This window comes from Cyanistes caeruleus, chromosome 15 (assembly GCF_971803275.1).
Source record: "Cyanistes caeruleus chromosome 15, bCyaCae1.hap1.1, whole genome shotgun sequence".
Lineage (NCBI taxonomy): Eukaryota > Metazoa > Chordata > Aves > Passeriformes > Paridae > Cyanistes > Cyanistes caeruleus.
In genome coordinates this window covers 6,580,691-6,608,681 of record NC_141715.1, presented here as the reverse complement: position 1 = coordinate 6,608,681, position 27,991 = coordinate 6,580,691, and the positions used below count along the sequence as shown (strand labels likewise).

Genomic DNA, 27,991 nt, shown 5'->3' with positions numbered 1-27,991 from the left:
GTCACAGGCCCCTTTCCAACAGCTGCTCTGCATCAGGAGCAGCTTCTTCCCTCTGGCCCTTTGCTTATTTAAGCCCCGAAAACGCCAGACTGGCTCTTCTGAGCAGCTCAAAGTCCACTCAGCACTAAATTAACTCCGATTATTCGGCTTCAGAGCACTGTGGATAAATCTTATGGAAAACTGTTCTGAAATATATGGAATTACATATGGTGTTGCTGGAGCAGCCCCCGCTGTGCCACCCCCGCTGGTGGCGGCTCGTCCTTCCCCCTCCTGCCGCTCTCTGCTCGCCCCCAGCTCCTGCCCAGGCCTCTGAGGGCCCAGCTCCGGCCATGGCGTCACCCCCCCGCCTTCCCTTCTCATCCATCCCCACCAGGGCGGTGGATTGAGCCTCCATGGGGTGACCGCCCTTTCCCTGCTCCCCCATCCCCTGCCAGAGCGAAATGCGGGACCACCGTGAAGTGACCCCCGCTCTTCTTTGTGCCCCATCCGCAGCCGAGGGGGTGTGAGAGAACCTCATGGAGTGAACCCCCCATCTCCCAGCGGGGCGGCATGACAGAGCCACGGGGTGATCCCCTCCTTCCTTCTGCCCGTCGCCCCGGGGCGGTGCGGGACCCCCATGGGGTGACAAAGTGACAAACCCCTCCTCGCGGGCTCCCCCCACGTGGTGTCCCCGGGCAACTCCCGGCACTACGTTTCCCATGGGGCCGCACGGCGGAAGCGGAAGTGGCGTGTCACCGGCGCGGCACGCGGGCCGCGCCATGGCCGCCGACGGCGGCGGCGGGCGGGAGCTGCTCGCCCTCATCCACCAGCACCTGCTCCGCGGCGGCTTCGCGCGGGCCGCCCGGGAGCTGCAGGCACAGAGCGGGCAGGTAACGGGAGGCCGGGCCCGGGCCGCGGGGGTGGCAGCGGGGCCGCGGGGGCGGGGCGGTCCCGGAGCGCGGGCCTCGGCGGGGCCGCAGGGCCCGGTCCCGCTTCGCGCCCTCAGCGATCGCCGGGAGCGCCGTGCGGGTGCCGGGCGCGCCGTGGGCCCGTGGCTCCCGCCGGTCCGCAGGTCCGTGCTGGACCCACGTGGTGTCCCGGCACCCAGCGGGTGCTCCCGGTGCCCGCGGGCCGTTCCGGCCCCGAGCCGGCCGGGGAGAGCCGGCAGAGAAGCTGGCAGCCCGCCCGGTGCAGCTCCCGTCCCGGGGAGATGCTGCTCCCCGAACACGTGCTGCTCCGGGAGAAGTCTCTGGGAGAACACGCGGCCCTGGGTGCAGCGGGGCGGGGAGTGGGAGGGGTTCACCGGGAGGTGTGTGCAGGGAGACGCGCTCCCGTTTTCCCGGGGAGGCTTGGATGGGCCCCCGCGGTCGCTGATTCTGTCTGGTGCTCACATCCCAAAACGGGGCCGGTGCCTGACTGGTGTTCGCTCTGCTTTCACAGAAATTGCTCCCTTCCCTCTCGACCTCTCTCGAGGACATCTTTACTCACTGGGAAAAGTAAGTTAAAGGAGGGAATGAGTATCAAATAGATTCCAGACTCTGCCGACGTCTGAGCTGCATGGCATGTGTGATTTTTATTTGCTGGAATTCCATGTTGTCAGAGGATTTCCGATGATAACTGTGCTCAGAAGAACTTTTTCCTAATCTCTGGCTTCACAGCAATTCATTTCAGATGATTGAGATTATGCTGGTTTAACGTTTCCTGAGTTTGGAGATAAATTGTTACTTTAGTTTTGAGCAGCTGATGCTGTTTGTGCTGGTTGATGCAGGAGTGTTGTGGAGCTCAGTCATGCTTTACTGTAAGAAATCTGTTCCCCACTTCTGTTTCACTTTCTTTTTAAAGCCACGTGCTTTTCAGGATTATTGACCCGAGAACAGAGAAGTTGAGCAGATCCTGAAATGCCAAAACTCTTAACAGGGACTTAAACCTTGGCATAGATCACAGATGATCTGACTCAGAGGAAATCTCTTGGTTTCAGCCTGTCCTTTCAAGTCCTTGCACGTTCCAAACGCCTTCCTGCATCATTATCCCCCATCTGAAGGTCTGCAGGAGGGAGCCTTCCCATCTGTGATATTTGCACCCCCCCTGTGCTTGCTTTGGTTAGATGTTGGAGTGCAGCACTGCAGAGGCCTGTGGCAGCCTCAGTGATGGGTTATCTGGGAATCCATGGAGTTGGGAGCACTGGAGTAGGGATCTCCTTAGCCTCGGGGAAGTGTTTTTCAAAGGCGTTTCCTGCTCCATGCCTCTTGCCCTGCTCTTGTCCTCCATACCCGAGCAGGAGAAAGGCTGGATCCAGATGAGGATGTAGCAGTGTAGAAATAGGTTTGCAGTTCTTCCCTCTAACAGTTTGTTCTGTGAGTGCTGATGGTGACCTTCCTATGTGCTGGTTATCCTGCCTGCTGCAGCAAACCCTCCAAGAGACTGCTGCTTTTAAACTTGAGGAGCAACAGGGCATTTGCATCAGGTTTAATTCCTTTTTCTTCAGTGTCACCCTTCTGTTCTGGTCCTGCCCCACAAAGACATCTGTTACTCCTGGTCTGTCTGAGTTCTGTCTGGTTGAGAGTCAAAATGAGGGGTGTGTTGGCCAGTTACCTTTATCCTGGAGTGCTCCTGTGAGTGAGCTGTCTTTATCACATCCTGTTGCTTCATAGGCTTTTGGCCCCAAAATGTCCTTCCTTAATCTACCCTTTCTCACCAAGGCCATCCTTGGTGCTGGTCTCCAGAAACTCTTCCAGAGTGAGCCCAGAGCTGAGACTTGCAGTTCCAGGAGTAGCCTTCCCCCACCGCTGCATTTACTCCTGGAGGATGCAGAGAGGGAGTGGAAGGGTGCCTGAGAGCTAGGGAAAGCTGTACCAGCACACCTCTAGGAGCAGCCTGAGCCCTGCAACCCTCAGATGTTCCAGAATGTCACAAGGACAGTGCTAGCAGACACCATTTCTTCCCCTCACAGGGTATCCCTGGGCTCCTGGTCACTCACAACAAATTCTCACATCACTCTGTGTTGTGCTGTCAGCTGCCACTGGATCAAGATGGTGTTGCAGGATCAGAGCTGCCTGTGTGGGCTGCCCTGTTGCTTTAGTAAAAGGATTATTGGAGTAGTTACAGGACTTCCTAAGCGCAGACATGCCTTTGGCTTAGCCTGCTTGCACAAAACTCATTGTTACAGCTGTGCTGCCAGAACACTCTGACACCAAGCACAATCTTTACTCATCGAATTGTTAAACTAATCTTGTTTTTAAAACAGATGAGCAAATAAAATGAGATGAACTGGCCTAGAAGTGAGGATATTTGCTTCTGATAACTGTGTCCCAGGGCTTAGAAGCACTGCATGTGTGAATCACAACGGCATGTGCCCTTGTAATAAAGCAAACGTGTTGTCTTTAAGTTTCAAATGAAAACATAGATAACTTTAACCACATCATCTGATCTGGTACAGGTAGAATTTAGAGCCTGGAAAAGTCTTTCTCTAACTTAATGTTTTAACCCAATTGAGCACCTTAAGTGTTTAATACGTACATGGTCTTTTCCTCCTCTTTTTCTAACACATCTTAGGTAGGTCCAGCCACTTCCTTTCTTAAACCTCTCTGTAACCTGACTTTCCTGCCTTTTTGACTTGGGCACTCAAGTTCAAATGGCTTTTGTACCCTATGGCTTGGCTTCCCTGGCTCTGTGGAATATCAGGACCTGGTATTTTGGGGCTATCTGCCCTAACCTTAAGGCTACACTTACTCTGAGGCTGTAGCTGCCTCCTGGAGATGGAATTTGTTCTGTAGGATGCCTTGTATCGAGCACCAGCCTGACTGTGTTTGTTTTTATTTCTCTGCTAAAGTGAGGAGTCTGCCTAGGGCACAGAAAAATGGTCTAGGTTCATTATTTGTTCTGAATGTTGCAGAAATATGTTGCTCTTGGAAGTTTACTGAGGACTGGAGATGTCCCTTGGAGGTTAGAGAAGTATTTGCCACCCCCTTAGGAATTCCTCTGTAGAGAAATTACACTGCCTATTCTTAGGCTTGGAGCTTGATCTGAGAGTGAATGAATAATTATATTTTAATTTGCTCAAGATCTTTTTTCCCCATTTTGACACCCATTGTCTTCCCTCAGAACTCCACCAAATTCCAAGAGAAGAAATGAGAATGATGAGGAGGCAGCTATCCCAGAAAAGATCAGAGTTCCTGATCCCGTGAGCAGCTCTGAGAGCTCAGAGAAAGAAGAGGATGAGAAGGAGAAGGAGAAAGCTGCAAATGGTAGGAGCCTTTTATCTCCCCGGAGTTGACAGAGTAGGACTGGAGACTTGTGTAGGAGCAGCCCAGCTTGCTTGGCTGGAGAAAATGCTTGTAAAGTGATGGCTATTCATTTGTGCTCATAGAAAAATAGGACAACTAATTTAGCACCCCCTTCTCATGTGGAGTTTCTGAGGAGCACAGATGTCTGCTGAAGCTAGAAAAAACCTGTTATGATTCAGTGGGGAGGGATGGGTGTTGTTGCTTGGATGAAACTTTGGGAACCTCTTGCTGCCCACTGTGGAGCACCCTCTAATGGGTCCCAGGTGTGTGTTTTGCCAGCAAAGGCAGGGCTCTTTCATGGGTCAGGGAAGGTGTTGTTAGTTGGTCTGGAAAGCCAATGCCCTCTGTGTGAGGTGGGGATACATCTCGAGTGCAGCTGATGTGGGAGGTGTTGGCTTGCAAAGTCTAACTGATGTCTGATATATTTTGGATCAGTCTGGTCTGCTGTAGACCAGCCTTTAGAAAACTGCAGATCTTTCCTGTCTTGGTGGCTGGGAGAGGGATGGGGTGGAGGAGCAAAGCACTTGCCTGTCAGAGGGACAGCAGTAGTGATGGTCTTGGGTAAGGTAGGAGATGGGACCCTGCCCTGCTGCTGGGGCCCTCCTGCAAACCAGAGACTGTGTGAGAAACACACTCACACAGCTGCTCTGTGCCTCTCTCCTGTGCAGCAACCAGCCTTCCTCTGGCCACAAACTCAGTAGTGAATATAGGAAGCAGTGAGGAAGATGAGTCCTCATCAGAAGAGGAGGCTCCGGCTGGGAAAGGTGCAGTGACGGTAAGGCAATGCTCCTGGCTTTGAAGGCTGGTGGTACTCTGAAGCCAGGACTGCCTCAGACTCCTCAGCATGTGTAGAATTGTGTCCTGGGTTGGAAATCATATTTAAATGACCCTTCTGCGCTGCCATAAGCCTTCTCTTAGATACCTGTCCCCCAAAAGCTGCCTTGAAGAGCTCTGTGGCTTACCTGCTGCCACATTGCTGTTGCAGGTACATTGTCTCCAGTTCAGCTCCTCATCTGTGAGTAGCCTTCTAATTTCCTTTATTTCCCGTAGGTGACAGCAGCTGTGGTGGGTGGCAAAGCTGCCAACTCCCTGCATTCAGCTCCCAAGGCCACTGCCCCAGCAGGCAGAGCAGCAGGGCCCTCTGCTGCTGACAGAACTGTGCTCTCTAACAAGCAGCAGCCCAATGCCCCGGCTGCAGCTTCAGCCCCGGCCAAGGCCCAGAAACTGCCTGGTCCTGGGAAGCCTGGACATGCCACAGCAGCTGTGGCCAAAGTAGGGCAAAGCAAAGCACCAACACTGACCAAAGCACCAGAAAGTTCCAGCAGCGGCAGCAGCAGCTCCTCATCTGAGAGCGAGGAGGAAGAGGAGAAACAGACTGCACAGACCCCAGCTCCCAGGGCGGGTAAGGAGCCTGCAGGGTGGTGTAGATGTGTGTGAGCTCCAGCTCTGCTGCAGATTGGATCTGAGGCGTGCCTTCAGCATGTTCCTGTTAGTTCCCTTGCTTAGAGTGATGCTTGTTCCTTGGGGAGGCTGCTAGAACACTGCAAAGCAGCCAGCTCCAGAGCTCCGTGGGATGAATCCAGCGTGCTTGCTCCCATTTCAAGCAGCAGATCCTGTGCTAAGATGTCTGGCAGCACCCAGCACATACCCAAGGACTGGGGCTAACAGTGTAGTATGTCCAGAGGAGATGCAGTACTAATGCTGCTGATACTTTCAGCTTTATGGAAAGGCACCAGTGTTTTCTCTTTATTCCCAATTGCAAAGTGATTAGTTTGGGGGTTTGAATTCTTCAGGGAAATCTTTAAATGCTTTGAAGTGTATGTGTGTTGGAGTAGGAGGGTGAGAAATAGATCATTGAAGTTCTGGAAATTATCTTCCTCTTGGCTCTTATCCAGAGGAGGCCCAGCCAGGCTGGGTGCCCTTACAGGGAGCTGTGTGTGGCTGGTCAGCACCCCATAGGGTCAGAGGGTGGCCAGGAAGCATTTCCCATCTCTGCCTGCACTCGAGGAGAGTTTCTGGACCAGCATTTGTGTGGAGAAGCTGTTCTCAACAGGCTATCAATGTTTTCAGGAAGGCTAGGTCCGTTTCCCTGCAAATCCCCTTAGCCCTCTCTGTGGCCTGTTTTGCTTCCCTGACTTCAAAAGCCACATTAGCATCGCACTCTGGGGATCAGAGCAGGCAGCAGCTGTGACATCTCCGCTTCTGTATTTCAGAGCCAGCAGCTGGGGCCGACAGCAGCACTGAGGAATCAAGTGAGGACACATCCTCTGAGGAGGAGCTGGCAACTCCAGCCATCCAGGTAACCTCTCCAACATGGATTCTTAATCCCTAGGAAACCACTTCCCTTCTTTTGGAGAGGAAATGCTGCGGTGCTATATTCTGACAGCACCCCTTAACTTGGGTGTGTGAGAGCCCCACTAAACCTTGCTGACATCAACCATTCTATTCCAGTTTCTACTAGTGCCTGAAGCTGAGGGAGATCCTTGGATCTGTAGGAGGTGATTAGTATGCAATTTGATGGATATCGTCAGGCAGTCCATGAAGAAAGTTACTTGTTTCAGATATTCCACAGCTCATGGGTCTGAATAAGCCTGTCCTGGTCAAAATTAGCAATGTAGCTTGCTTTAAAACAGATTCCATGCAGTTAGAGCTTTCAACCATTTTCTTCCAAGATTTTACCTGAATCTCCTGTTCCCTTTTGTTCCCCCTGTTCCCAGGCCAAGCCAGCTGTTAAAGCAGTTCAGAGCAATGCAGCGCCTGTGAAAAGTGCACCTCCTACTCCACTGTCCCTCAAGAAAAATGCAGTGAAGAAAACAGCAGTGGCAGCAATCCAGGCCAAACCTGCATTGACAGCGGCTCCTGGGGCTGCACAGCCTGATGACACATCAGAGAGCAGCAGCTCCTCGGACAGTGAAGATGAAGAACATCCATTGGTAACCCAAGTGCGTGTCTCTGAGATCCTCCCTCTTCTTGCATGCCTCTCAGGGCTGGGAACTGCAGTGGAAAGAAAATTTTGTAAATGCATATAGTGTGTAGCAAAGTCATGTTGGGGGTGGGAGGAAGGAGGCGTGAGTTGTTAAAAGGCACCTCCGTGTCTTTGCTCTGAGCTTTAATCAACCCATTGTGCCTTTCTTAGAAAAATCCATCAGTACTTTTAAATGAACAAAAACCTCAGTGATTCTTTTCCCACCCGAAGAGGCAAATTATCATGGTAGAATTTGCTTCTCAGGTATAAATTGCAATAAATAGTGTCTAATTTGTCAAACTGTAGTGCAGCTCAGCTTCCCTGCTGTAGAGAGTGCAAAATGCTGCCTTGTACCTCACTGGAGGGGACTGGTAGTAGCAGCAGGCTGATGGAGAAAGCTAGATGAAAGAATTCCTTGTGTCCTGCCAGTCACTGGAATCTTCCTTCAAGATTTGCCTTTCCCAGGGGGCTCTGAAATTTCTTCCCTTGATTACAGTCTGAGCAAATGAATTATGCTGCTCTGGGATTTGCCTTATTTCACTCTGTTCATATCTTGTCCAGACAAAGACATCTCCAAAATCCTCCCAGGCTGTCTCATCCCCAGTGAAACCTTTACCAGCAGCATCAGTCTCTGTCAAGGCAACTCCAACAAAAACATCTCCACGGTCCCAAGGGAAGACAGCACCAAAACCAGCAGTGCCAAAGCAGGCTAAAACCTTACTAGGAAGGACTGCTACTCCCACAAAGTCTGCTGAAAGTATAAAGCCAGTGGAGAGCTCTGCCTCATCAACCAGTGAAGAGGAGGATCTTGCTGTGCCCATCAGCCAGAAGGTAAGTGCTGCATTCAGCCCAGTGCCAGGGGATGGGATATTCAAGACAAGCATTTATCCCTTAAATGCTGCCACTGACCTCCTTGAAACACCAGAAGTATCTTGTTTCTCAGTCTCTTGGAGAGGAAGATCTTTCTGTTTGGAAGCAAGTACAGCCTCACTCTTCTCACGCAGTTGTCCCACAGAAGGTGGGAGGCACAGGTTTGATACCAGCTATTCACTCATGCCCTGCCCCTCTGGGGTGGCCTTGTGTGCAGGGTCACAGGTAGCTTGGTCTTGGCGCTCCTGTGGGGGTTTGCTCAGAGTTCTCTAACCAAAGGAGAAGGACTGGGACTCGGGTGGCTAAACAAAAAGGGGTGCAAATCCCTTCCTGGAAGCATTCCTAGGCACATCATATGAGCTCCAGGGCCCTTCAGAAAGTGCCCTGAAAGCAGTCTTTTGGAGATGCAGCCTTACTGTCTGCAAGGGAGGAAGGGAAGCTGGGGGTAGAGCCTCACGTGTCCTTGCAAGGAGGCTCTTTGTCAACACATCCTTTGACTATTGACAGGCCAGAGCCAGCGAGGCTCTGCATTTTTGTCTTTATAGCCTTGGTCTGTTGAGGTGGGTGGAGGGGGATGTTTCTCTCACAATTTGCTCTGTGCTGCTCTCTTCCTGCATGACTGATTATATGTGAGGATTCAGTTCTAGATGACAGAAACAGCTATTTGTTAGCTGTGCCATGAGGTCCCACTGTAAAACCATCGAGATTTTTCAATTTTAGCAGGGTTTATTTGCCGGGGTAGGTTTGTGTCCTCCAGTGTTGATTCTGTGAAGCTTCCAACAACTAGTTTTACCTGATGATTTAACCACTTCAGCATACTCCCTCTTGCAAACTGACATTTACCCCTCAAAAGCCAAAGTCAGCAAGGAAGAGCTTGTCATCGAGGGAGCTCTATTTTTGCTATACAGGCTGTTCCTTCCCATGTTAGTAGCCTACAGGCAGAGACCACGAGTGAAGCCTGAAGATAAACCATTGGGCTTAGCTGTGTCCACAGTCCTGTCCTCCCAGTCAAACTCTTCTTAGCTCATCCCTCGCCATCTGCTACTTGGGCATATGCTAACCACTGACTTACTGTATCCTGCAACTTCCTCTGGCTTCTGTGCAAGATCCAAACAGATACAGAGCGTTGGAAGCTGCTTCATCTTTCCCTGTGGGGGTGGATTAGCACAATTAAAATGAACATCATGCCTAAATTGAACTGCTTAATTGGTATGTTTACCCCTGAAGACTCAGGAATATTTAGTCAAAGAATTTGACATGGTGCTTGCATATTTTGAGGGGAAAGGATGGTAATGGGGGACAGTCTCACCTTAAAGATGCTGTGAGCTGCTTTTCGTTTGGAACTGCTAATTTTGCTCTGCTGCTTCTTTCCTGAGTGTTTTGAGCCAAAGGTGGCACTTGAGCCCTCTATAGACAGGCTTTGGCTTCTATTTACAAGGAGTGGGTGTGAGATGCACGTGCATCCATGTGTTGGGAACCCGTGTCTTCCTTGAGCATCCCAGGAAAACCCGCGTGGGTTGTGCTGGCAGAAGTTGCACCAGCAACTTTTAATCTTGGACTGCAGGCTGTGTGGGTAGAGGCCAAATATCCCAAGAGACAGAGGGTCTCTTTTCCTCTTTGAGCCCCGTTCCCCCTCCTGTTGAGGTGGCAATTGCCCCTTGGCTGGGCCATGACACAGCTGAGATGCTGCTCCCAGTGCTGGTACACGGCACTGCTGGAGTGTGATTTTACAACGTGCGCCCAGCACGTGGCTCAGTGTTGTTCCCCCTCTTGTCATGCAGCGCTGCAGGATGCAAATGGACCCAGTGAGTGGCAGATGGGTTGTGCAGGAGCTGAGTCATCACACTCACTGAGCCACAGGCAGCTCTTGCTTTGGGGGCTGGAGAAGGAGCAGGAAAAATTATTTCCTCTCAAGTTATTTTCCTCCTCTCTGAGTTACTTCAGTACCTGTGACTCTCAAGCTGCCAGGCGCTCTCTGCCTGTGTTACCTGCTCTCTGGGTGTAACTTGGCCGTGCTGTTGGCCAGATCCCACCTGAGGCTGTCATCCATCTGATGTGGATTCATGGACCTCGGCTGCCTCCCAGGAAGATCTGAGGCTGTGTAAACCTTATGGTGGTTTCTATGTGGATGCTGTTATGTTCATTCTGTGTTATGATGCCCCTGCATGGCAGTTCTTTCCCACTCCATTGCTAAGTTAGGAGAAGGAGCACACTGTGCTGTGCATCCACATAGAGGGAGAAGCCAGAACATTGCTATGAAGGGCTTAAAATGGAGTGATCTTAAAACTCAGTAGGCTCTGATCTTGGTAAGCTCTTCCCTTGCACAGCAGTGTTCAGAACAGCAGAGAGAAGTTAGCACGTTCAGAGCAGTGTGTGTGAATTCTTCTGAGTGCTTCAAGTACTTGTGTCTCTTCAGCATTGCAAAGCTGGCCTCTCTCCTGGAGATTGTGACTCACTGGTATCAAAACAAAACAGAGAAGCGAGGTTTGTGGTCCCCCCTCCCCAAGCACTTGTGGAGGTTTCTGTTTCTCTAAGCAGAGTCAAAATGTGCTTGGCTCGTTCAGAGAGCTGTTCTGTAATGGGATAAACATGCAGATGCTGTTGCCTGTTTAGTGTTTGGCTTGGAGATGATAAACAGTGCCCCAAAGGCAGCCCATGGCAGGGCTGTGCCAGGAAGCACAGTAGGATTGGTCTTTGCGAGAGGCTGCTGTGCTGGTGCTCCCTGCTGTGGGCTGTGGGCTATCACTGCATTAGCAGCATAGCAGGGATGGTGCAGCTGGGCAGGAATCTTTCATGGAGCACCAAAGCAGGCTGGCATCGCATGCAGGGAGCACAGGGCCTGCCTGCCCTGCCAAACACAATGTACTCCTTGGCAGTGCAGCCCAGAGATGAGCCATGAGTGGAGTAAATGAGCGGGTGCAGAGCAGTGCCAGCCTGGGGAATATCTGCAGGGGAGGAAATCCCCAGATCATTCCACAGGCACTTCCTCTCCTCTGCCACCACTAACCTTCAGTGCACAGGAGGGGATAGGAAGAGAGAGTCTCACCTGGCAGTTGTGTATCTGGGGCATTCCCAGGTAACTGTGGCTTCCTAGTGCTGACACATCAGGGAAAGTGGCTTGTGGTCTGTCCTGGAACACTGAGTGTTGACAGGTGCTGCAGAAAAACACAGCCCGAGTGTGTATCAGAGGTGTTTTGTTGTCTGGAGATTTCTAAATTATTAGAGCTGTTGACTAATCAGCTTCCAAGTTGAGTCACACTGTCTCTGCCTGCCCTGTGTTCCCAATCCTTGTGTCAGCCCTTGTGTCTACACTGAGCTCTCTAGCAGCTCTAGGCTGTAGCTGCTCTAATGTTGTCTCTGAATCTTGCAAGTGTTATGGCACAAGGCTTCCAAACTCCTACTGATTCCCTGAACTGTGGGTAGGTCGTGCTTGAATGGCTTCCTTGGAGTGGGAGTCTTGGGGTTGCACTCCTGGTTCTCCTGTCCTCAGCCAGTGTCTCTGTCTCAAGAAGGAATTGCTGGTAGAAGATTACAAGCACTATTAGCCTGTGTGCTCATGTAAAACATACTTGGGCTTTCTGTCAGAAGGAAATTGTTAAATTCCGAGGGATATATCTACAGCAGCTCCGCCCAGGCAGTGACTGAAGCCCCTTCCACTCACGACACACCAAGGATGGCATGAGTGTTAGTAACAGTTCTGTTAGGGTAAAACAAAACCCAGCCTGAGCTGAAACTGCACTAGAACCTAAACACCTGTACTAATACTGCATTTCTGGGCCTGTGTTTCTTTTTTGTTAAGAGGTTATCAGACCAGCCCAGGCCTATTCCCAGCCTGACCCAGGCTGCTAAAGCTGGGCAGCCTGAAAAAGCAGTGGTAAGCACCTTGAAAAGCCAGGTTGCAGAAAGTGGGAGCAGTGACTCGTCTGACAGTGAAGAGGAGTCTCCTGCAGCACAGACACAGCCTCCACAAGCTGGTAAGTTGCCTGGTAGTAGCCAGGATCCCACACCAGCATCCTTATGGGTTTCTTACTCTCCCCTGCACATGGAGCAGCTCCTGCTCTGCACAGCCACAGAGAGCAATTCTTTCTGACACTGAGAGAAATTCTTGTGCTTTTCCAGCAGTGAAAACCAATTCTGTGCCCCAACCAACAAACGCGAAAAAGGCACCGGCTTCGGCACCAGCCACAGCCCCTCCAGCTGTGGACAGCAGTGATGATTCCAGTGAGGAGTCAGATTCAGAGGATGAAATAGTCCCCCCTTCCCAGGTGAGGAGCCACTGACCCACTGGTTGTTCAGGCTTTTAGTGCTGCAGGCTCAGGAGGTCTCAGGAGTTGGAAGGTGGTAATTGTGCAGGCGATGAGCAGTGCAGAGGAGCCTCCTGTTGGCTGTATCTGGTTTTCTTGGCCATGTCCATGGGTCTGGCTGACCCCAGCTCTGGGTGTACATCTCAGCCACAGCAATCTTGCAGTGTGTGAGAGCAGTGGAGAGTGAGTGCTTTGACAGGAACACGAGTAGACACACACAAGCCCAGACCTTCCCTGGCACTCTGTTCCTTCAGCTCTACTCCAGGAATTTAGGCTGGACAAGCAGCCAGATCCTTACAGCAAGAGTCTTTCCATGACCTGTGTAGCTCCAAAGCAATCCATCACCTCATTCCTCACAGACCTCTGAAGTTCTTTGGTCCTCTTTCCCACAAGCCTTGGGAGAATGGCAGGATTTGCCCTGAGGAGTAGCACAGCAATCCTGCTGCCTTTCAGCTGGGGGAGCCAGTCCCCTGCCTTGAAAAAGGGAGGTGGCCCCATATCTGTGCTGAGAGCACCCCTGAGTGCCATGGAGCCGATCCCAGCTCTCCCACTGGAGTCTCTTTGTGTCTCTATGCCAGTACTGCAAAGCTGTGGCTGAGCTCCCTAAGGCCAGAGCTGCCTTGGTGTGAAACTGTCTTGGGGGTGTCTGCACTTGTGCTGCAGTTTGAGCCCAAGAAACGACATAGAAAACCCACTGGCTGAGGAACATGGCTACTCTTCCACATTTTGGTGGCCTGGCTGGTGCTCTGAGCCCAGGGCTTGGTGGCCAGGCACACTTCTTGCCTCACACATGCTTTTGCTGGGAGGGGGACATTACAAGTCCAGGAAACCCTTCCCCTTGTCAGCCTGAGGCTGTGGCCAGTGAAAAGGATGTCTCCCTACAGCTGATGGGCAGGCAGCCATCCTGAGCAGTCCTTGAGTAAAGCATGTTTATATTACTGAGATTGTATAAAATAATGCAGTTGCTGTAACTTGAGCTTTGTGTGAGAGGGCTGAGAGCTCACGTTGGGCTGGCAGCTCTGCACAGCAGAGTGGGGCCTTTTCCTTTCCCAAGGCCAGATGTTGTATGAGGGAAATGTCAGCCCACAAAGGCCCAGCTTGTCAGAGATCTGGGGGGGAGAGCTGCTCACGTAGCCTCGTCAGTAACACAAACCAGGAGGCTGAGTGCTCCTTCGTGGCTCCTTCTCCCTCCTCTGCTGGCATTTGTCATGGACCTGTCCTTAGTGCCTGGTTTCCATGCCCTTGGCCTTTCTATTTTTAACCCCTCTTATGTTAAGTTTGATGGGAGGTTTCAAATGTGAGGCAACAAATTTGCTCTTGTTAATTTGACTCCTAATCTGTTTTTGATTTGTGGACTTGGAGGCAGATTTTCCCTGTGGTTGGTGTCTTTGTTATCTCTGTTGCCAATTAACTCTTGCTGTGTGATTTTTAGCCTGTAAAAATCCTGGAGTCCAAGTGCCCACTCTGCAAAGGTTTGCAACTGCAGTCTTGCTGGTGCTGCAGTGGGTAAGGATTCAGAGCCTGCAAGCACAGCACATTTCCCCTGCCTGCCCTGAGGGTAGGTGCCTTTGGGGCACTGAGCTAAAGCTTTTGGTGCTCTTGGGGTGCTGTCCCTCATTTCTGCTCCTGGCTGTGCCAGAGGCCTTGTTCAGAGGCCCATGAGAGGCAGAACTGGTCTGTAAAGGAGAGAATTAAAAACAAAAAAGTGTTGGTGCTGTGCTGAAAATGATAGAAAGGCTTAGGAGTTAGTTCTGGATTGGTGTATGCTTCTGTATCTTTTCCCTCCAAGTTTTCTCTGTCCTGATTTTCTTTCTCATCTCTTTTAGACTCTGTCCCAGCAGAACATGAAAGGAACTTCAGTTTCGAGCATGGTGGCTGCAAAGGCAAATGCCAGCCTGCCTTCAGGGAAGAAGACAAAAACTCCTGCTGCCCCTGCAGTGAGCAGAGTGTCTGAGAGCTTGAGCAGTGATGCCTCAGAGCACAACATGCTGGCAGGAAAGGTAATGATGGAGGAGAGTAAGGTGGGGAGCTTTCCTGGGGACAGGGAGAAGAGAGGTCTGCTGGAGTCTGGGGCTGGTGTCACATCCCCAGCTGAGGGATGTGTTCATGAAGCTGGGAGAGTGGGACTGCTCTATCCTAACCACAATTATCATGCCATGAGATGAGGCAGAGGGTAGCCCTGGTACCTTTGCTGTTCCTGGCTCACAGCTGGCTCACTGCTTCTTTCCTTTTGTGATAGCAGTTGTCTGCTTGGCCTCAGCTGCCCACTTCTCTTGTGGGCTGGGATGAGCTGGGCCCTGTGAGAGGTTCTTGGGCTCACTGTGACAAGAAGTTGAGCAGTACAGCTGAAGAAGGGCCGAGGTGGTCCAAGCATATCTACTCTGGGCTGCTGCTTATAGTTCCTGGATGTGAGCAGTTAGTTATTCCTCCTTCCAGATCTATTTCATCTCCCTCTCCCTAGGTCCCTGCTGCTTCTAGCCAAAAGCAAACGGTTCCTGTAGGAAAAGCTTCTTCTGCCAGCACTGCCATCCCAGGAAATTCCACTGCCAAGGCGAGGAAGCCAGTCCTGCAGCCAGGACAGGACACCCACCCAAGCCAGGCCGTGCTACCCACCCATGCAGAGGACACCTCAGACAGCAGCAGTTCTTCTGACAGTGACGAGGAAGAGGCACCCAAGCAGCCTTCCAAACCTGGTCAGTTCTCTCCAGAGGGTGCTCTCAGTGCTACTGGATGGGGACAGCCTTTTGTTACCCATGGCAGGGCACTGGCAGAGCACTCCCCTTTTTTTGGAGGCAGAAGGGCTTTTGGTGGCTGTGCTGGGGAGGTGAGCTCAGCCCCAGGCAGCAGTGGTTTAACCGGAGGAACTCTGCTCTTCCAGCAGGCCCCCTACAGAAACCAGGAGGGACCCAGCCAACCCACAGCTCCTCCTCAGAGTCCAGTGAGGAGGAGGAGCATGCAGCATCACAGGTATGGTACTAGAGCAGGCTGGATCATCTTGGGTCTTGCAGCTGGCTCCCAAATAGGACTGAGAGACTCAATTCTCAGCCATAGCAGATGGGGTGCTGGGTAGGTTTGCCAGCAGAGAAGTGGGGGTTCCCCAGTGCAGTGATGTGGGCTTTTAGTGGAGGAGAGAGAAGATTTGAATTTGGAATGCTTCCCCAGACAGCCAGGCCTTGGGTCCAGGGTTCATGGTGCCTTCCCTGGGAGAAGAGATGGATGTGGTACCTTGCAAGGGTTAAACCAGGAGAGCTGCTGCACAGTGCCAAAAGCAGCAGGGATTTTTTTCCCTCACTTTAGTTTGTAACTTAAGCCATGTCCAAGGCATTAAATTCCCTTTGTAAGTAACGTGCAGGGCGTGCAGCACATCTGCAGTGCATTAAGTGTGCGTGGGCGCACGCTGATGGCCTGGAGCCTCCCCCAAGCCTGCCTTGCTGGGTGAGAACAAAGGAGAACCTCTGGCTGCCAGCTCTCGAGGCTGTCAGCTCAGCTGGTGTCCATCAGTGTTGGCCTGTCTCCTGGTAGCCCTGGGCTCTTAGAGCAGGCTCCACAGGTGGCCAAAGGTGGGCCCTTCACTTGAAGTATGAGGACAATAGCAGCAGCGACAGAGCTGCATGTCTGGTGTGTGGGAGGCTGCCCTGCTGTGACTCCTCAGTGTGTCTGTACTGTTTCAGTCCCTCCTCACAGGCTACCCAGTCCTCTCCAAGACCCCAGTAGCACCCCAGGCACCAAAGACGGTTCCCCCCCCGCCTGGAGGTGAGCTGGGGCCACGGAAGGCAGCTGGGAGTGCTGCGAACTCCCTCACCAGGGGCTCCCTGAAAGCAGCACCGGCCAACAGCTCAAGCAGTGACAGCAGTGACTCTGACACAGATGACAACCAGGTGGCTGCAAACCACAAAGCAGGTGGGTCTCCTTTGGCAAGGTTGGGAATTTGCTTGGCCCAGGAGCGAAGCTGTGCTGCCACAGGAGGGTGACACTGGGATGGGCCCTGTTCCCAGTGTGTCTCTACCATGAAACCACAGCATGGAGTGCTGCTGCCGTCTGCTGGCTTCCCTGGCCACAGCACAGCCTTCTGCCTCAGCACCCTGCTTGTGCTGGCTGCCTCCAAGGCTCAGTGCCTTTGCCTCTTCCAAGATGTGCTTTAACCACAGTAATTAACAAGAACGGGTAGGGCTCTCCTTGGAGCCGGTGCACACTGCACACTGCTGGCTTCTGTGGAAGGTTCAAACACTGCCTGAAGAATGTCTGCTGCACAGTGCTGGTATTCAAGCTCTGCCCTTGGGCTATGTGGGCTCTGCTGCATATCTGGAGAGCAGAGGAGGGCAGCAAGACAGAAGACCAGTGGAGAAACAAAGTGTCCCACCATTTCCCTGATTTGTTGGCAAATTGTAAAACTTGAAGCTGAAAGCTGCTTCTGCTCTGGTGTGACTCTGGCACCTTCAGATAAACTCTGGCTTGCTCTAGAAGTTCAGATGGGTCTGTTGGTCCCTTGGGCATATCATGAAATTGTGCAAAAGGCTGTTGAGGAAGTCAAAACTATGTATAGATAGCTCAAGAGGGCCCAGGGCCTCTGGGCTTGGCCATTGGTGGTGATTACCTGTGGCAGTGAGGAGACCCCTACCACCCTGGGAAATCCCCAGCTTACTGGTGTCCTGGAGAAGAACTGCTCCATCTATGCTTACCCATCTTGTCAAACAGCCAAAGCTGTTGTGGGTGTTGTCACCCACTTCAGGCTAAGGTATCTTTCTCTGACTCTGCTGCAGATGCCAACAAGTTTGGCTTTTCTCTTGGGAGAAGAACTGGATTTTCCTCATCAAATGCATATTTCCATCCTCCTGTGACTAGTCTGTGTAATAAATGCTCACTGAATTGTCTTCTTTGTCTGTTTCTGCAGAAAACAACCCCACTTCAGGGCAGGAAGCTACAGAAGCCTCCAGCAAAGAGAAGGTGGCAGGAAAAACAGAGCCAGGTCATGCCAGCCTGAAAGCTTCCTCACTGAAGAAAACCCAGGCAATGAAAGAGAATAATGTTGGGGCAACAGGGATGCAAGTGAACCCAGCATCGTCACATGCCCAGCTCTCCGTCCCACAGTCAGAGCAGCCAAGCTCAGGGAGTGAAACTGAGGTCACCACTGCTGCCAAAGTCCCTGCAGTGCAGACAGTGGAAGGGTTGGAAGTGAAGAAGAAGAAGAAAAAGGAAAAAAAGGAGAAAAAAGAAAAGGAGAAAAAGAAGCCATCCTCTGCAGCAGACAAGGCTGTGAAAACATCCAAGGGCAAAGACAAAGAGAACAAGAAGCAGAAAACATCTCAGAAGCGGAAGCTGACAGGAGAGGATGGGGCTGTGGAGCAGCCAAAGAAGAAAAAACTGAAAGGGCAAGCTAATGAAGATGTACCTAAAAAGAAAAAGAAGAAAGCAGATGGTGACCTGGAGAAGGTGGCAGGCAGCAAGGAAAAGAAAAAAGCAACTAAAAGTAAGCATCCTACACTTGGGGCCTACTTTGCAATAGGTTCTTGCAGCTGATGCATGTTCAGCCTCTGATGCAGGGCCTTGCAAATAGCACCCACTTTCCCATTGGCTTCCTGTTTGGCTGCTTCCCTCATGGAATCATAGTCAAGAGGCTTAAAAAAGCTCTAAGATCATCAAGTCCAACCATTAACCCAGGCCCATCCCCAAACCATGTCCCCACGTACCATATCTACACATCTTTTAAATGCCTCCAAGGTTGGTGACCATACTGCTACCCTGGACAGCCTGTTCCAGTGTTTCACAACCCTTTTAGTGAATAAATTTTTCCTAATATTCAACTTAAACTTCCCCTGGCTCAACTTGAGGTTATTTCCTCTTGTCAGTTTTGACCCTTCTACAGCTTGTTGTTCTGTAGTGCCCTGCTCTCTGTCCTAATCCAAAGGCCATTTTTTCTTTTTTTGCAGTGCAGCCTGTATTTTCAAATCAGAGCTGGTTTTGTCTTGGATCTGTTAGGCTTTAAAGAAAAAAGGAGGGGTGGGGAAACATGGATTGGCTGGGCCAGATCTGATGGTGTTTCTATTCTGCTGAAATTCAGCCCCTATTTTTGGAGGAGACAGACTTGTCTATCGGCCCCTGTGTGAGCTGTTTAACAGGGATAAGTGGAGCCTCTTGAGCAGTTGTGCTGAGCAGAACCTCGTGTTCACCTTGTATTAGCAGCTCCCCTGGCTCTCATTTCTGGCATGTGCCCATCTACTCCAGCCCTGAAGCCGTTCCTTGGAGCAAGAGGTGTAAAGAAGGGAATTCTATGTCATTCCACCCATGTGTGTGCACAGATGGTGGGATCAAGCTGCTCTGGCTCAGGGGTATTAGGGAAACATTCCTGCTCTGGAAATCTTGCTCAGGTTTGAATGTGATCAAAAACTTATTGGGGGTCCTCCTACCAGTGTGTGCTCCCTCTCAGAGTACCTCTCTTAGCTGGCTTTTCTTTCCCACTCTTAGAAAAGAAGACTGGAAAAGAAAAGAGGAAGAGCAAAAAGGCACCTTTGGAAGGAGCACCTGTAGCAGATGGCTCTGCTGAGGTTCACAAGAAGAAGAAGGTATGGGTCACACTCTGGGCTGTGGTGCTCATCCCAGCTCCCCAGGCCGGAGAAGGAACAGAGCCATATCCAGGCCTTGCTGACAGTACAGGGAAGCCTACAGTTCACTGTGGCCAGTCTTAAGACAGCCTGACCTTTGGTTGGGATTAGAGTGACTCAAAGGGCTTGTTGCTGTATTGCTGCCCTAGGAGATTCCTTTCCCCTGGAATGGTCAAACCCAGGGACCCTTAGTCCTATCTAAGGAGGTGGAGTAGGTGCTCCTCTCCAGCTGTCTGTTCATCTCATTCTCAGCAGAAGCTGGAGTGCCTGAGAGCTTGCCAGGCTTCTGCATCCCACCCCAAGGGCTTGAAGGGGTAACAGAGGGAGACTACAGAATGTTCCTTGTGGTGGCTGCCACCTCTACAGGGACATATCCAGGAAGCCTCTGTGGCTTTACTGGGTCCTCCATGTCTGCAGTGCAAATGATACTGATGTATTTTTTTTCTGCTTTCCATTTTAGAAGAAGAAAGGAGCTGAGCCTGAAGGATTGTAAGAAGGTACATGGCCTGTGGGGATTGGCCATTGGTACTCTGAGCAGTGTAACCTTGGCCACATCCAGAACTCCTGGGCCACATTTAGGAAGACAGTGTGCCCTCTAAGAGCTCACTGAGTCAGCCTGGCCTTGGATCAGAGGGCCAGGGAGTGGAGTGATGTGAGGAATGTCATGCAGCCATGTGCTGGCTTCTTTGGATGTGTCTGACCTCAACTCTTTAGCTGCTGAGAACTGGATGTCCAGCCTGGGTGTTGCTGACCTCTGTCACCAGCAGAGATGAGCAGCTTCTGGCAGTGTCTGTCTGTCCCTGCTGACCACAGGGAGCTTGGGAAAGTGATGGGGATTAGATGGTGATGTTGTAGCCACCTGGAAGTGGACCAGATGCCTCTGCCCATGCTCTGCTCAGCTCTAAGGCTGTTCTCCTCCTCCCCATCCCTAACTTTTAACTCCTCTCCCCAAAGGTACCGCATTCCTGTGATTAAAGATTTATGGGTGAAGATCAAACAGAAGAGAGGAAAAGGAAGCTCACCTGGAGAATTCCAACTTGTTTTCAAATAATAATTTATAACTTCTTTTAACTGTGACTTTTAAAGCAGAGCTGTAACTTTCTGCCTCCTGCCCTGCTGAGGCCCAGAGATGTGTTTATAGTCCCTCCAGATGGAATGGAACTGGAGGAGGCAGTTTGACCAGAGCAGAGCATAAACTGCTTTTCCTGTTGTTGACACCCAGCCATCCCTTTCTCTTACCACAGAGCTATATTTTTGAGAAAAACTTTCACCTTTTTTCCCTTCCTCCCGTGACTTGTGGTGTCAGTCCTTTTGCTACTACAAGGAAAGCTCTCGGGTTTCCTTTTTATCCTAACACTGACAGTGGTGATTATCATGTCCCTGGAGTTGCACTGAACAAGTTGTGTCCAGCAGCTGTTCTCAACCAAGGCAGAGTCAGTTTTTGTGTTGTCTTTTTTTTTTTTTTATGAAATACAAAATAAAAAACAACAGATTTTACTTCAGCTGCCTTCAGGGGAGGCCAAGGCTGACTGGCTCTGGACAATGTTGTGGGTGGGAGAACAGAGCCCAGTGTCTGCCTGTGTGGGGCAGGGGGATCCCAAGGAACAAGTGAAATCAAACAAGGAATGGGCCAGGGAACACAGCCAGTCCTGAGTGGAGATACAGCTGTCCAAATGCCTGCAGAGATTTTTCTTTATCTTTTTTTTTGTTTCATTTATTTATAACCTCAGACAGCTGCAAACAGCACACGGAGCCCTGCTGGAGTTGCTTACGAGGCTTTCTTATTGAAAAGTTTATTTGAGATTATTAGATTGTGAGACTGTTTATAAAGGAGCAATCAGATATATTCAGGAAAATTAGAAGCCACTCTGCCTATGATTACCCACTGCTGAGGCTGTAGGTGAATCTCTATGTACAAATCTGAGCATTCCACAATAAAAACCCATTAGTCCAGTAATCTAACAGGGCTCCAGCCTACAGGGATCAGTTAAGCTGGTGGGGGTTATTTTGCTGCTTTTAATGTTCGTTTGGTGTAAGGAAGCTAAAGTTCTTCAGCAGGGGTGAGCTGCACTGCTGCCTGGGAGCTGTTGGAGCTTGAGCCAAAGAGAACAGGATTTATGGATCTGATGTCATTGAAATAATTTTCCAGCCTGCTCTACCCACTATTTCATGGTGGTGGCAGCTCAGCCCTGGCTGATGCTCAGCAGCAGGGGAAGGGTGCCCAGGGATGTCCACTGTTAACTGACTTGGAAAAGCAATGTAAGCGCAGAAAAGAAATAGAGAAAAAAAATAAGGCAGGAACTAAAGGGGCAGGGATGTTGAAGGCAACTGCTGGCTTCCTCTTCTACACTAACCTGTTGGCAGAACAAGAGGAGGTAGTGAAACAGTTCAAGGACTTTCCAAAACCCCTCCCTCGCATCCTCCCCCTCTCCAGCAGTCCTCAGGACTCTGGGGACACTTGGACACTCACCTTTGCCTGTGCTCAGCTTAAGCATGTCCACCCCGGAGAAGATCATCTCCTCTGGATCTGGGGTGGCAGTGGCAGCACTGGGAGCATCAGTGCCTGCAAAGGGAGGGCAGGATGTGGGTGTTGGAGCCCAGGGCTGCCCCATCGTCCACCCCCATCCCTCTGAGGGCAGCAGAGGAGAGCCTGCACACACTGCTGAGCAGGGGGCAAGGGAGGGGCTCATGGAAAACCCTGGCTGCACATCTCAACTCCAGCTACTTGGGGGGGGGCTGTGGGTTTTGGGGTCCTCTCCAGCCTTAGCATACTGGCACTGGATGGGTGAGGAGTGCTTCCTGAAGCCTAGATGCCCTCCTAACGGTCCTCCCTACTCCCAAGCAGTCCATGCACACTGCTCCTTCCTCTCCATCCCCTCCCTGGCAACCTACCGGGGCAGTCCAGCTTTCCCCGAGTCACAGTGCCCTCAATCTTGGTGCCATTTTTGTAGGAGCACCAGCAGAAGCCGGTGGAGAAATGGCACTGCTTGGGCAGGTAGTCACCGTTCTCATCGCACTGTGGGCGGAAGCGGCCCAGCTGATCATCCCCAAAAGTGGCCTCTGCTTGGCACTTAGTTTGCACTAGGGCAATAGAAACAGAGGGGACACTCTATCAGCCTCCCAGACCCTTTCCCAGAAACATTTAAAGGTGAACAAGCCCCTGCTCAGTGACCTTTCTGAAGTTCTTGGGCCAAGGAGGAATGGAGGACTTGGGATAGAGCTCCAGCTGTTCAGCCTTTTGTTCACCCCAAATACCCTACAAGCAGTGGGCAGAGCTGCTCTGTGATGTCCTAGCAGCCACGAAATAGGGACTCCCCACAGAACAAATCCACGAGTGGAGGGAGGGCTTGGTTCCCTGTGAGCTGCCCCATGCCATCACCTCCCTGACCGCCCCCCCAGCTCAGCAGTCCCATCCCCAGTACCTTTCTCTGCTGGGACTGCCTTGTGGTCCTCTGACTTGGGGTTCTTGGCCATCTCAAACAGCAGCCACTTGTGCATCCAGGACTCAAAGGACTGCAATGAGAGGATCCAGCATGTTAATGGGCATGGGGGAGTTCACCCCAGGGGAGCCATGTCATGAGATCTAGCTTGGACAGAGAAGGTGGTGAACACCATCCCCTTCTTTGGGGTGGGAGCAGTCCAAGCCTGGCTAAAGACAGACTCTGTCCTGCTGGGGATACCCCAGTCCCTCCCCAAAGCACTCCTGGACAGAAGTGGGACAGGATGACAGTGAGAAGCACTGACCTTCCAGTCCACATGAGTCATAGTGCTCCTCAGTCTCTTCAAGTTGTCCATCAGGTTGTCATTCAGCTCCGGGAACATCTTGCTAGGGTCTGCTTGCTGCAGAACAACCACAGTGAGGGCAAAGAAAAATGAGGTGGGGAGGTGGGGGTTGGAGCTTTTCTGGTATCAGCCAGACAGATGCTGCAGGAGGTCAGGAGCTCCCCCACCAGCTCTGAGCATCCCAAGTAAGACCCCTGACCACTGCAGGAGGCAGCTGTGGGGTGCCTTACCAGCAGCAGGTGCTTCACTTGATCCTCGGTTTTGTTGCTAGCAGGGGCCTTAACCTGAAGAGAAAAGACAAAGGGGCAGTGTGAGCACAGCAGCAAGGCCTGAGGGCGGCAGGCAGCACCAAGTGGTGGTGGGTCTCTCTTACTGAGAGGTCTTCAAAGGGTGCAGGATGCAGGACACTCATGACCAGAGGAGTGTTTGCCTTGGCCATCTTCATCTTATTTACTGGCTTGGCACCTGCCGAAGAAGGAGAACTCTGAGAGGCACCAAGCAGGTTGGGTGGCCCAGGAGGATCCGGGAGGGATTCATCCCTTCTCCTCTTCCACCTCCCACCACTCTGGTGTCCATGGGGCTACTGACCAGCAGGCAGCTTCCTCTGCAGAGCCTCCAACTTCAGGCTCTGGGAGGTCTTGGTCAGCTTGCTGATCTGCCCGCTCTGCTGGTACACGAAGTAGATGGTGACAGCCTGGCCAGCAATGAGCAGGGCCACCAGGATGGAGAGTGTGGAGAAGGCGGCTTTGCGCCTCAGCACAGACCTGCGGGACACGGACGGGGAGCTCAGCCACCCACCGGCAGCTGGAGGTGACATCCTGCTGTCACCCCCTCCCGGCCCCAGACACTCCTGTCCCGGGGGTTTGCAGCCAGACAAATGCAAATTCCCCTACTGAGGGCAGCAGAAGTGAAACCTCAGCAGGAGCGTCACGCCCCCACAGCGGGAACCGAAACCCTCTGTGGGGGCGGGGGGACGTGGGGACACGGGAGCGGGACGAAAGGCACGTGGGAGGGGACAGGCGATTTTGGGGAACAGCATCACTCTGGGCATCGCCTTTTGCGGGATGATGAAGCCGCTTGGAATCTTACTGGGTCCATGGAGCAGAGGACACGATTCATGGGATGCTGGACTGCACTAAATTTTTAAGATGTTGTGCCAGATCCTGCCCGCTGGGTGAATGTGGCACTGTCGAGGTGCAGCGGTGCCCCAGAGGTCACCCCCGGCCTGCGCTGCCCGCCCAAGGGACAAGTCCCGAACGGGGCCCGCTGCATCGGCGTCTGCCTGGTGACTGATGACGTCAGAGCTCCAGGGCTCCTGATTGGCTGAAAGTTCTGGGAGGGGGTGTCCCCCCTGCAGGGGTTGGGATGTAGGGACGAGTTGGGACATGGCGGGGCAGCCCCACAAAGTAATTTGGGTCCAGGCTCCGCTCCTGCCCCACGGCCACACCATCAGCCTGCCTGTCCCACAACCTCTTTCCCACAAAGCTGCTTCCCCCAAAGTTTCGAGCCGTGGCTCTCTGCCCCACCCTGTGAGCCTGGCCACCCCACCGCCATGTCTTGTCCCCGGCGGCCCAGAGATGCAGTGACCTCTTTCATCCCACTGCCGCCCCGTGCCCCCCCAGTCCCATATCCACCCAATTCCCCCCATCCCACAGCCACCCTCTGTCCCCCTCCCACTGCCGCCCCATGCCTCCCATCCCATAGCCGCCCAATTCTCCCCCATCCCACAGCCACCCCGTGCCCCTGCCTTGCCTCACAGACATGTTCTAGCCCCTTCCACGGCCCTCTTAGCTTCACAGTGCCCCATTCTCACAGCCTGCACCCCACCTTCTGCCTCATAGTCACTCTGTGCCCCCTTGACCCGGCTGTACCCCCTTCCATCCCACAACCACGCAATACCCCCCTACTCCACGACCTCACTGTGCCCACTTTGCCCTCCCCGTGCGCCCCATCCCCGTGTCCCCAGCAGTGGCACCTCTGGGTGTCCCCATCACTGAACACTCTGCTGCCGCGGTCAGAGATGAGGTCTCGCTGCTCCTCTGCCATGGCTCCGCTGGGCTCCCCAAGGCAATGAGCACCCCGAGTGAAGCTTCTGGAAATACCTTCGGGTCCCCACCCTGCCCTGACACCCGGGGGGGGGGAGCCAAAAAAAAAGTCCTATTGGCTGCTGGCACTTGCATCACTTGTTGTCAGGCAGAGTGCTGCTCCAGAGGTCTCCAGTTCAGAAATGATGCTGGACACAGCCCTCAGCTCCATGGCCACTCGGTGGGATTTCACTGCCCACACCACGCCACGGGCAGGTCACAGTGCCCAGCCTGGTGACAACCGGTGCCATGGGCCCAGAGGCTTTGATAGCCCTGATGGGGCAGGAGGTGAGAAAATGGAGGTGGCAGTGGGCTGGGGAAGGTGAGAGGAAACTTGTGAGGAAGGAAGTGGGGTGCAGAGCTGGGACGCAGGGGTGGGACACCATGGTGGGGACCCCCCACACCAGAAGCTGAGCAGGACCTTCTGTGGGGGCACAGTGCCAGGGTACACCCCTCCTCCCTGGCCTTCTCCCCTGCTGCTGAGAAAAGCTGCACTTGGGCTCAAGCCCCTCCTTGAGGGTCACTTTGGACTCTCCCTGTGTGGGGGTCCTTGGCCAGCCCTTCTCAGGCTGAGGGGGCGATGACTAAAGGATCAAGGGCTTTCAAGCCCTCCTTCCCTCTAGCACAACTTTGCTTTGCCTGCAGCAGGGCAGAACCCCCAAAGCCAAGAGATGAGGAACAGCCCCCTAAAGTGAGTGACCCCAAAGCACCAGTGGGAGTGGGGCAATGAGGGTCTCCAGCCCCTGCACAGCCCCACAAGTGCTACATGGGCAGGAGCAGCCATCTACCCTGTAATGCTGGGTTTTGGTGGTTTTACACAATGTCCCACAGCAGCCCAGGGTAACACGCCCCACTGCCTGTGCTGGGCCCAGGGTCACACTGAGCCCAGCACCAAGCTGGCTGCAGTGTCAGGACTTAGCATGACCACAGCCAGAGTTCAGCCAAAAGAGAAACAGAGAATGTGGAATTACAAGTCCTACCTAACCAGGCACCACTGGTTACGTGGAAAACACACTGGGGCGAGCAGGGACCTGTTGTTTCAGCGACTCCATTTCTTTTCCTGATTCAGTCCTGAGCCTCCCAGCTGGCAGAACAGCCCTGGGAGAGTGGACAAAGGGATCCTCTCAGAGCACTTACAGGGAGTAGGACAGGGTCTCCTGGCAGATGCTGTTCCTGGAGGAAATGTGGTGGGATGATGCTCCTGCGTTCCAGGTGGGAAACTGCAGCCCCACACACAGGAAGGGTTTTGGTGCCTAGAGTCTGCTCCCAACCCTGCAACCCAGCTGAGAAAGGTCTGGGCACACAGGGGTTCACACAGCACTGGCCCAGAGGTGTCCATCAGCCTCACCTGAGGCCTGTTACAAAGCTGTATTTAGAAACCATCAGAGGGATTTGCAAAGAAAATAAAAAGGGAGAGAAAATGGAGAGAAAAGAGAAGAAAGAGAAGTAAAAAAAGGGGAAGAAAAAGGGGGGAAAAAGCAAAGAACACAAAAGCCTTCCATACATTTTTTTTGTCTCTCCCCTCATGGACACTGGGACTTTTGGGGGACACACAGGTTTTCCTCACAGCCCCAGTCCCCACTCAGCTCCTCATTTTGGGATCACAAACTCTGCCTCAAGGCCACACGCCTGGTGCATTCCGTGACTAGCCTCAGCCATAAGGGGAACCAGAGAAAGTTTGAACAGGAACTTCACAGACAAAACCACAGCAATTCCATGGAGCTGGGCTGGCTCTGCAAACCACAGACGTGGGTGATAACCTGGGGGTGGGGAACAGCCCCCTTCCCAGGCAGGCTGAGTTTCTCAAGCCCCAGCCTGGAGAAAGACAGCCCTAAGTCAGCCCCTGCTCCACACAAACATTCCCAGTCAGCTCTTCAGGGCTTCACACACAACTTTCTGCCCAGGGCTGTGACACTCAGTGTGTTCTCAGTCTGTGAATTGATTTTACAGGGAAGACACAGACACTTTCAGAGAGCAGCTTCCATCCTGTCAGACCCTCTTCACTCTCCCATTGCCTGAGGCTGTCACCTCCCTGTTACCCCAAGGCTTTGCATTTGACGCTGCCCATCAAAAACTTCACAAGTCTTTTCTTGGGAAAAAAAAAAGCCATCTGGAGCAAGGAGTGATTTCAGGACTCTGATGAGGACCAGGCTACAGAGCAATTATTTCAGGCAGTGAGCTGGAATAACCCATTGGGCATTCACAGGAAGCCATTCATCACCAGCTGGGCCTCATCTCGCAGCTCTCAGCCCTCAGACCCTGCACAAAGGTTTGGGGACACATTTCCCACATTTCCCACCAACCCTGAGGTGACACCCTCAACAGCACAGAATCAGCCCTGGGCAAACTTGAGAGAAAAAGCTGAGCCACAGGACTCACCAGTGACAACTGACTGTGTCAGGGGATGGAGCACAGCCCCTGAACAGCCCCATGCCCTCCACAGGATGAGAATCCCTGCCAGGGTGACACAGGGTGGGCAAGCAAGGGGGGCAGGCACAGCATCCCCCACCCATACAGCCCAGAAGCCAGCACCCAGCTACAGCTTTAGAGGGGTACAGGTGGTTCAGCTCCTCACTGAATCAAGACAAGCCAGCTGGATCAGGCCAGGGACTGACAAGAGCCATGGGGACCCACCTATGCCACACTGACAGGAGGGCCTTTCCCTCCAGAAAGTCCCAGAACATGGGCCAGAAAGCTGCCCTACACTGGTGCCTCAGTTTCTCTTCTTCATTCATCATTTCCTCTTTGGGGTTATGCATCAACACAGGAAGCTGCTTCAAAGACATCAGGTTGGCTGAGAAATCACAACAATTTTTGCCTTTAATTGTGCAGTGAGCCCAGGCACCAGCCTGTCCATGGCATAGCACTGCCAGGGCAGCACGTGGCACGGGCTGCATGTACAGTGACTCGGCTCAGCCAGCCCTGTGTACGCCTGCGTGGCTCCAGCTTTCAAGGATTACAGGTTAATAGAGTAAATCCACCTTTCCATGGAGCAGACACCTTCCCCTTTCTACATCTGCTCTACAAACCAGCAGGGCTGGACCAGGGTGGGCAGCAGAGGCAGTGAGTGGAAACATCTCCCCCTGCACTGAGACATGAGCAGAGTCTGCTGAGTTTTTGTCGC

At 52.6% G+C, this 27,991-nt stretch overlaps 2 protein-coding genes across 12 annotated transcripts; one reads left to right on the top strand and one right to left on the bottom strand.

The window, feature by feature from the left end:
- The first annotated feature begins 3 nt into the window (after positions 1 to 3).
- Positions 4 to 21,263, top strand: TCOF1 (treacle ribosome biogenesis factor 1). Of its 8 annotated transcripts, none has more exons than XM_086852069.1 (18): positions 668 to 869; positions 1,420 to 1,475; positions 4,081 to 4,223; positions 4,931 to 5,037; positions 5,313 to 5,664; positions 6,476 to 6,561; positions 6,980 to 7,204; positions 7,789 to 8,058; positions 11,897 to 12,071; positions 12,220 to 12,362; positions 14,228 to 14,401; positions 14,863 to 15,094; positions 15,283 to 15,368; positions 16,073 to 16,301; positions 17,293 to 17,868; positions 18,864 to 18,961; positions 19,461 to 19,497; positions 19,955 to 21,263. In XM_086852069.1, the coding sequence occupies exons 1-17, from the start codon at positions 699 to 701 to the stop codon at positions 19,491 to 19,493; spliced, it is 3,156 nt and encodes a 1,051-aa protein (XP_086708195.1). In that variant the 5' UTR covers positions 668 to 698; the 3' UTR covers positions 19,494 to 19,497; positions 19,955 to 21,263. The 8 variants fall into 8 exon arrangements, with proteins under 8 accessions (XP_086708198.1, XP_086708196.1, XP_086708197.1 ...); XM_086852068.1 differs by having other exon boundaries at positions 15,280 to 15,368; XM_086852067.1 differs by having other exon boundaries at positions 12,217 to 12,362.
- Positions 20,760 to 26,213, bottom strand: CD74 (CD74 molecule). Of its 4 annotated transcripts, none has more exons than XM_086852074.1 (10): positions 25,848 to 26,213; positions 24,759 to 24,905; positions 23,372 to 23,547; positions 23,157 to 23,248; positions 23,014 to 23,067; positions 22,745 to 22,840; positions 22,423 to 22,513; positions 21,893 to 22,081; positions 21,471 to 21,563; positions 20,760 to 21,354 (listed from the first exon to the last, which is right to left on the bottom strand). In XM_086852074.1, the coding sequence occupies exons 2-10, from the start codon at positions 24,827 to 24,829 to the stop codon at positions 21,350 to 21,352; spliced, it is 867 nt and encodes a 288-aa protein (XP_086708200.1). In that variant the 5' UTR covers positions 24,830 to 24,905; positions 25,848 to 26,213; the 3' UTR covers positions 20,760 to 21,349. The 4 variants fall into 4 exon arrangements, with proteins under 4 accessions (XP_086708200.1, XP_086708201.1, XP_086708203.1 ...); XM_086852075.1 differs by having other exon boundaries at positions 24,759 to 24,900; positions 25,848 to 26,152; XM_086852077.1 differs by lacking the exon at positions 21,893 to 22,081 and having other exon boundaries at positions 24,759 to 24,900; positions 25,848 to 26,148.
- Between the last annotated feature and the right edge of the window lie 1,778 nt (positions 26,214 to 27,991).

Bases quoted from the DNA above. Each gene is read 5' to 3' on its own strand.
- TCOF1 (XM_086852065.1), top strand. From the start codon at position 699: ATGGGGCCGCACGGCGGAAGCGGAAGTGGCGTGTCACCGGCGCGGCAC. The intron at 4,224-4,930 runs GTAGGAGCCTTT...TCTCCTGTGCAG, and splicing joins GAAGGAGAAAGCTGCAAATG to CAACCAGCCTTCCTCTGGCC. The intron at 18,962-19,460 runs GTATGGGTCACA...TTTCCATTTTAG, and splicing joins AGGTTCACAAGAAGAAGAAG to AAGAAGAAAGGAGCTGAGCC.
- CD74 (XM_086852074.1), bottom strand. From the start codon at position 24,829: ATGGCAGAGGAGCAGCGAGACCTCATCTCTGACCGCGGCAGCAGAGTG. The intron at 23,249-23,371 runs GTCAGTAGCCCC...CTTCTTCGGCAG, and splicing joins GCAGAGGAAGCTGCCTGCTG to GTGCCAAGCCAGTAAATAAG. The intron at 22,082-22,422 runs GTACTGGGGATG...CTATTGCCCTAG, and splicing joins GGCAGTCCCAGCAGAGAAAG to TGCAAACTAAGTGCCAAGCA.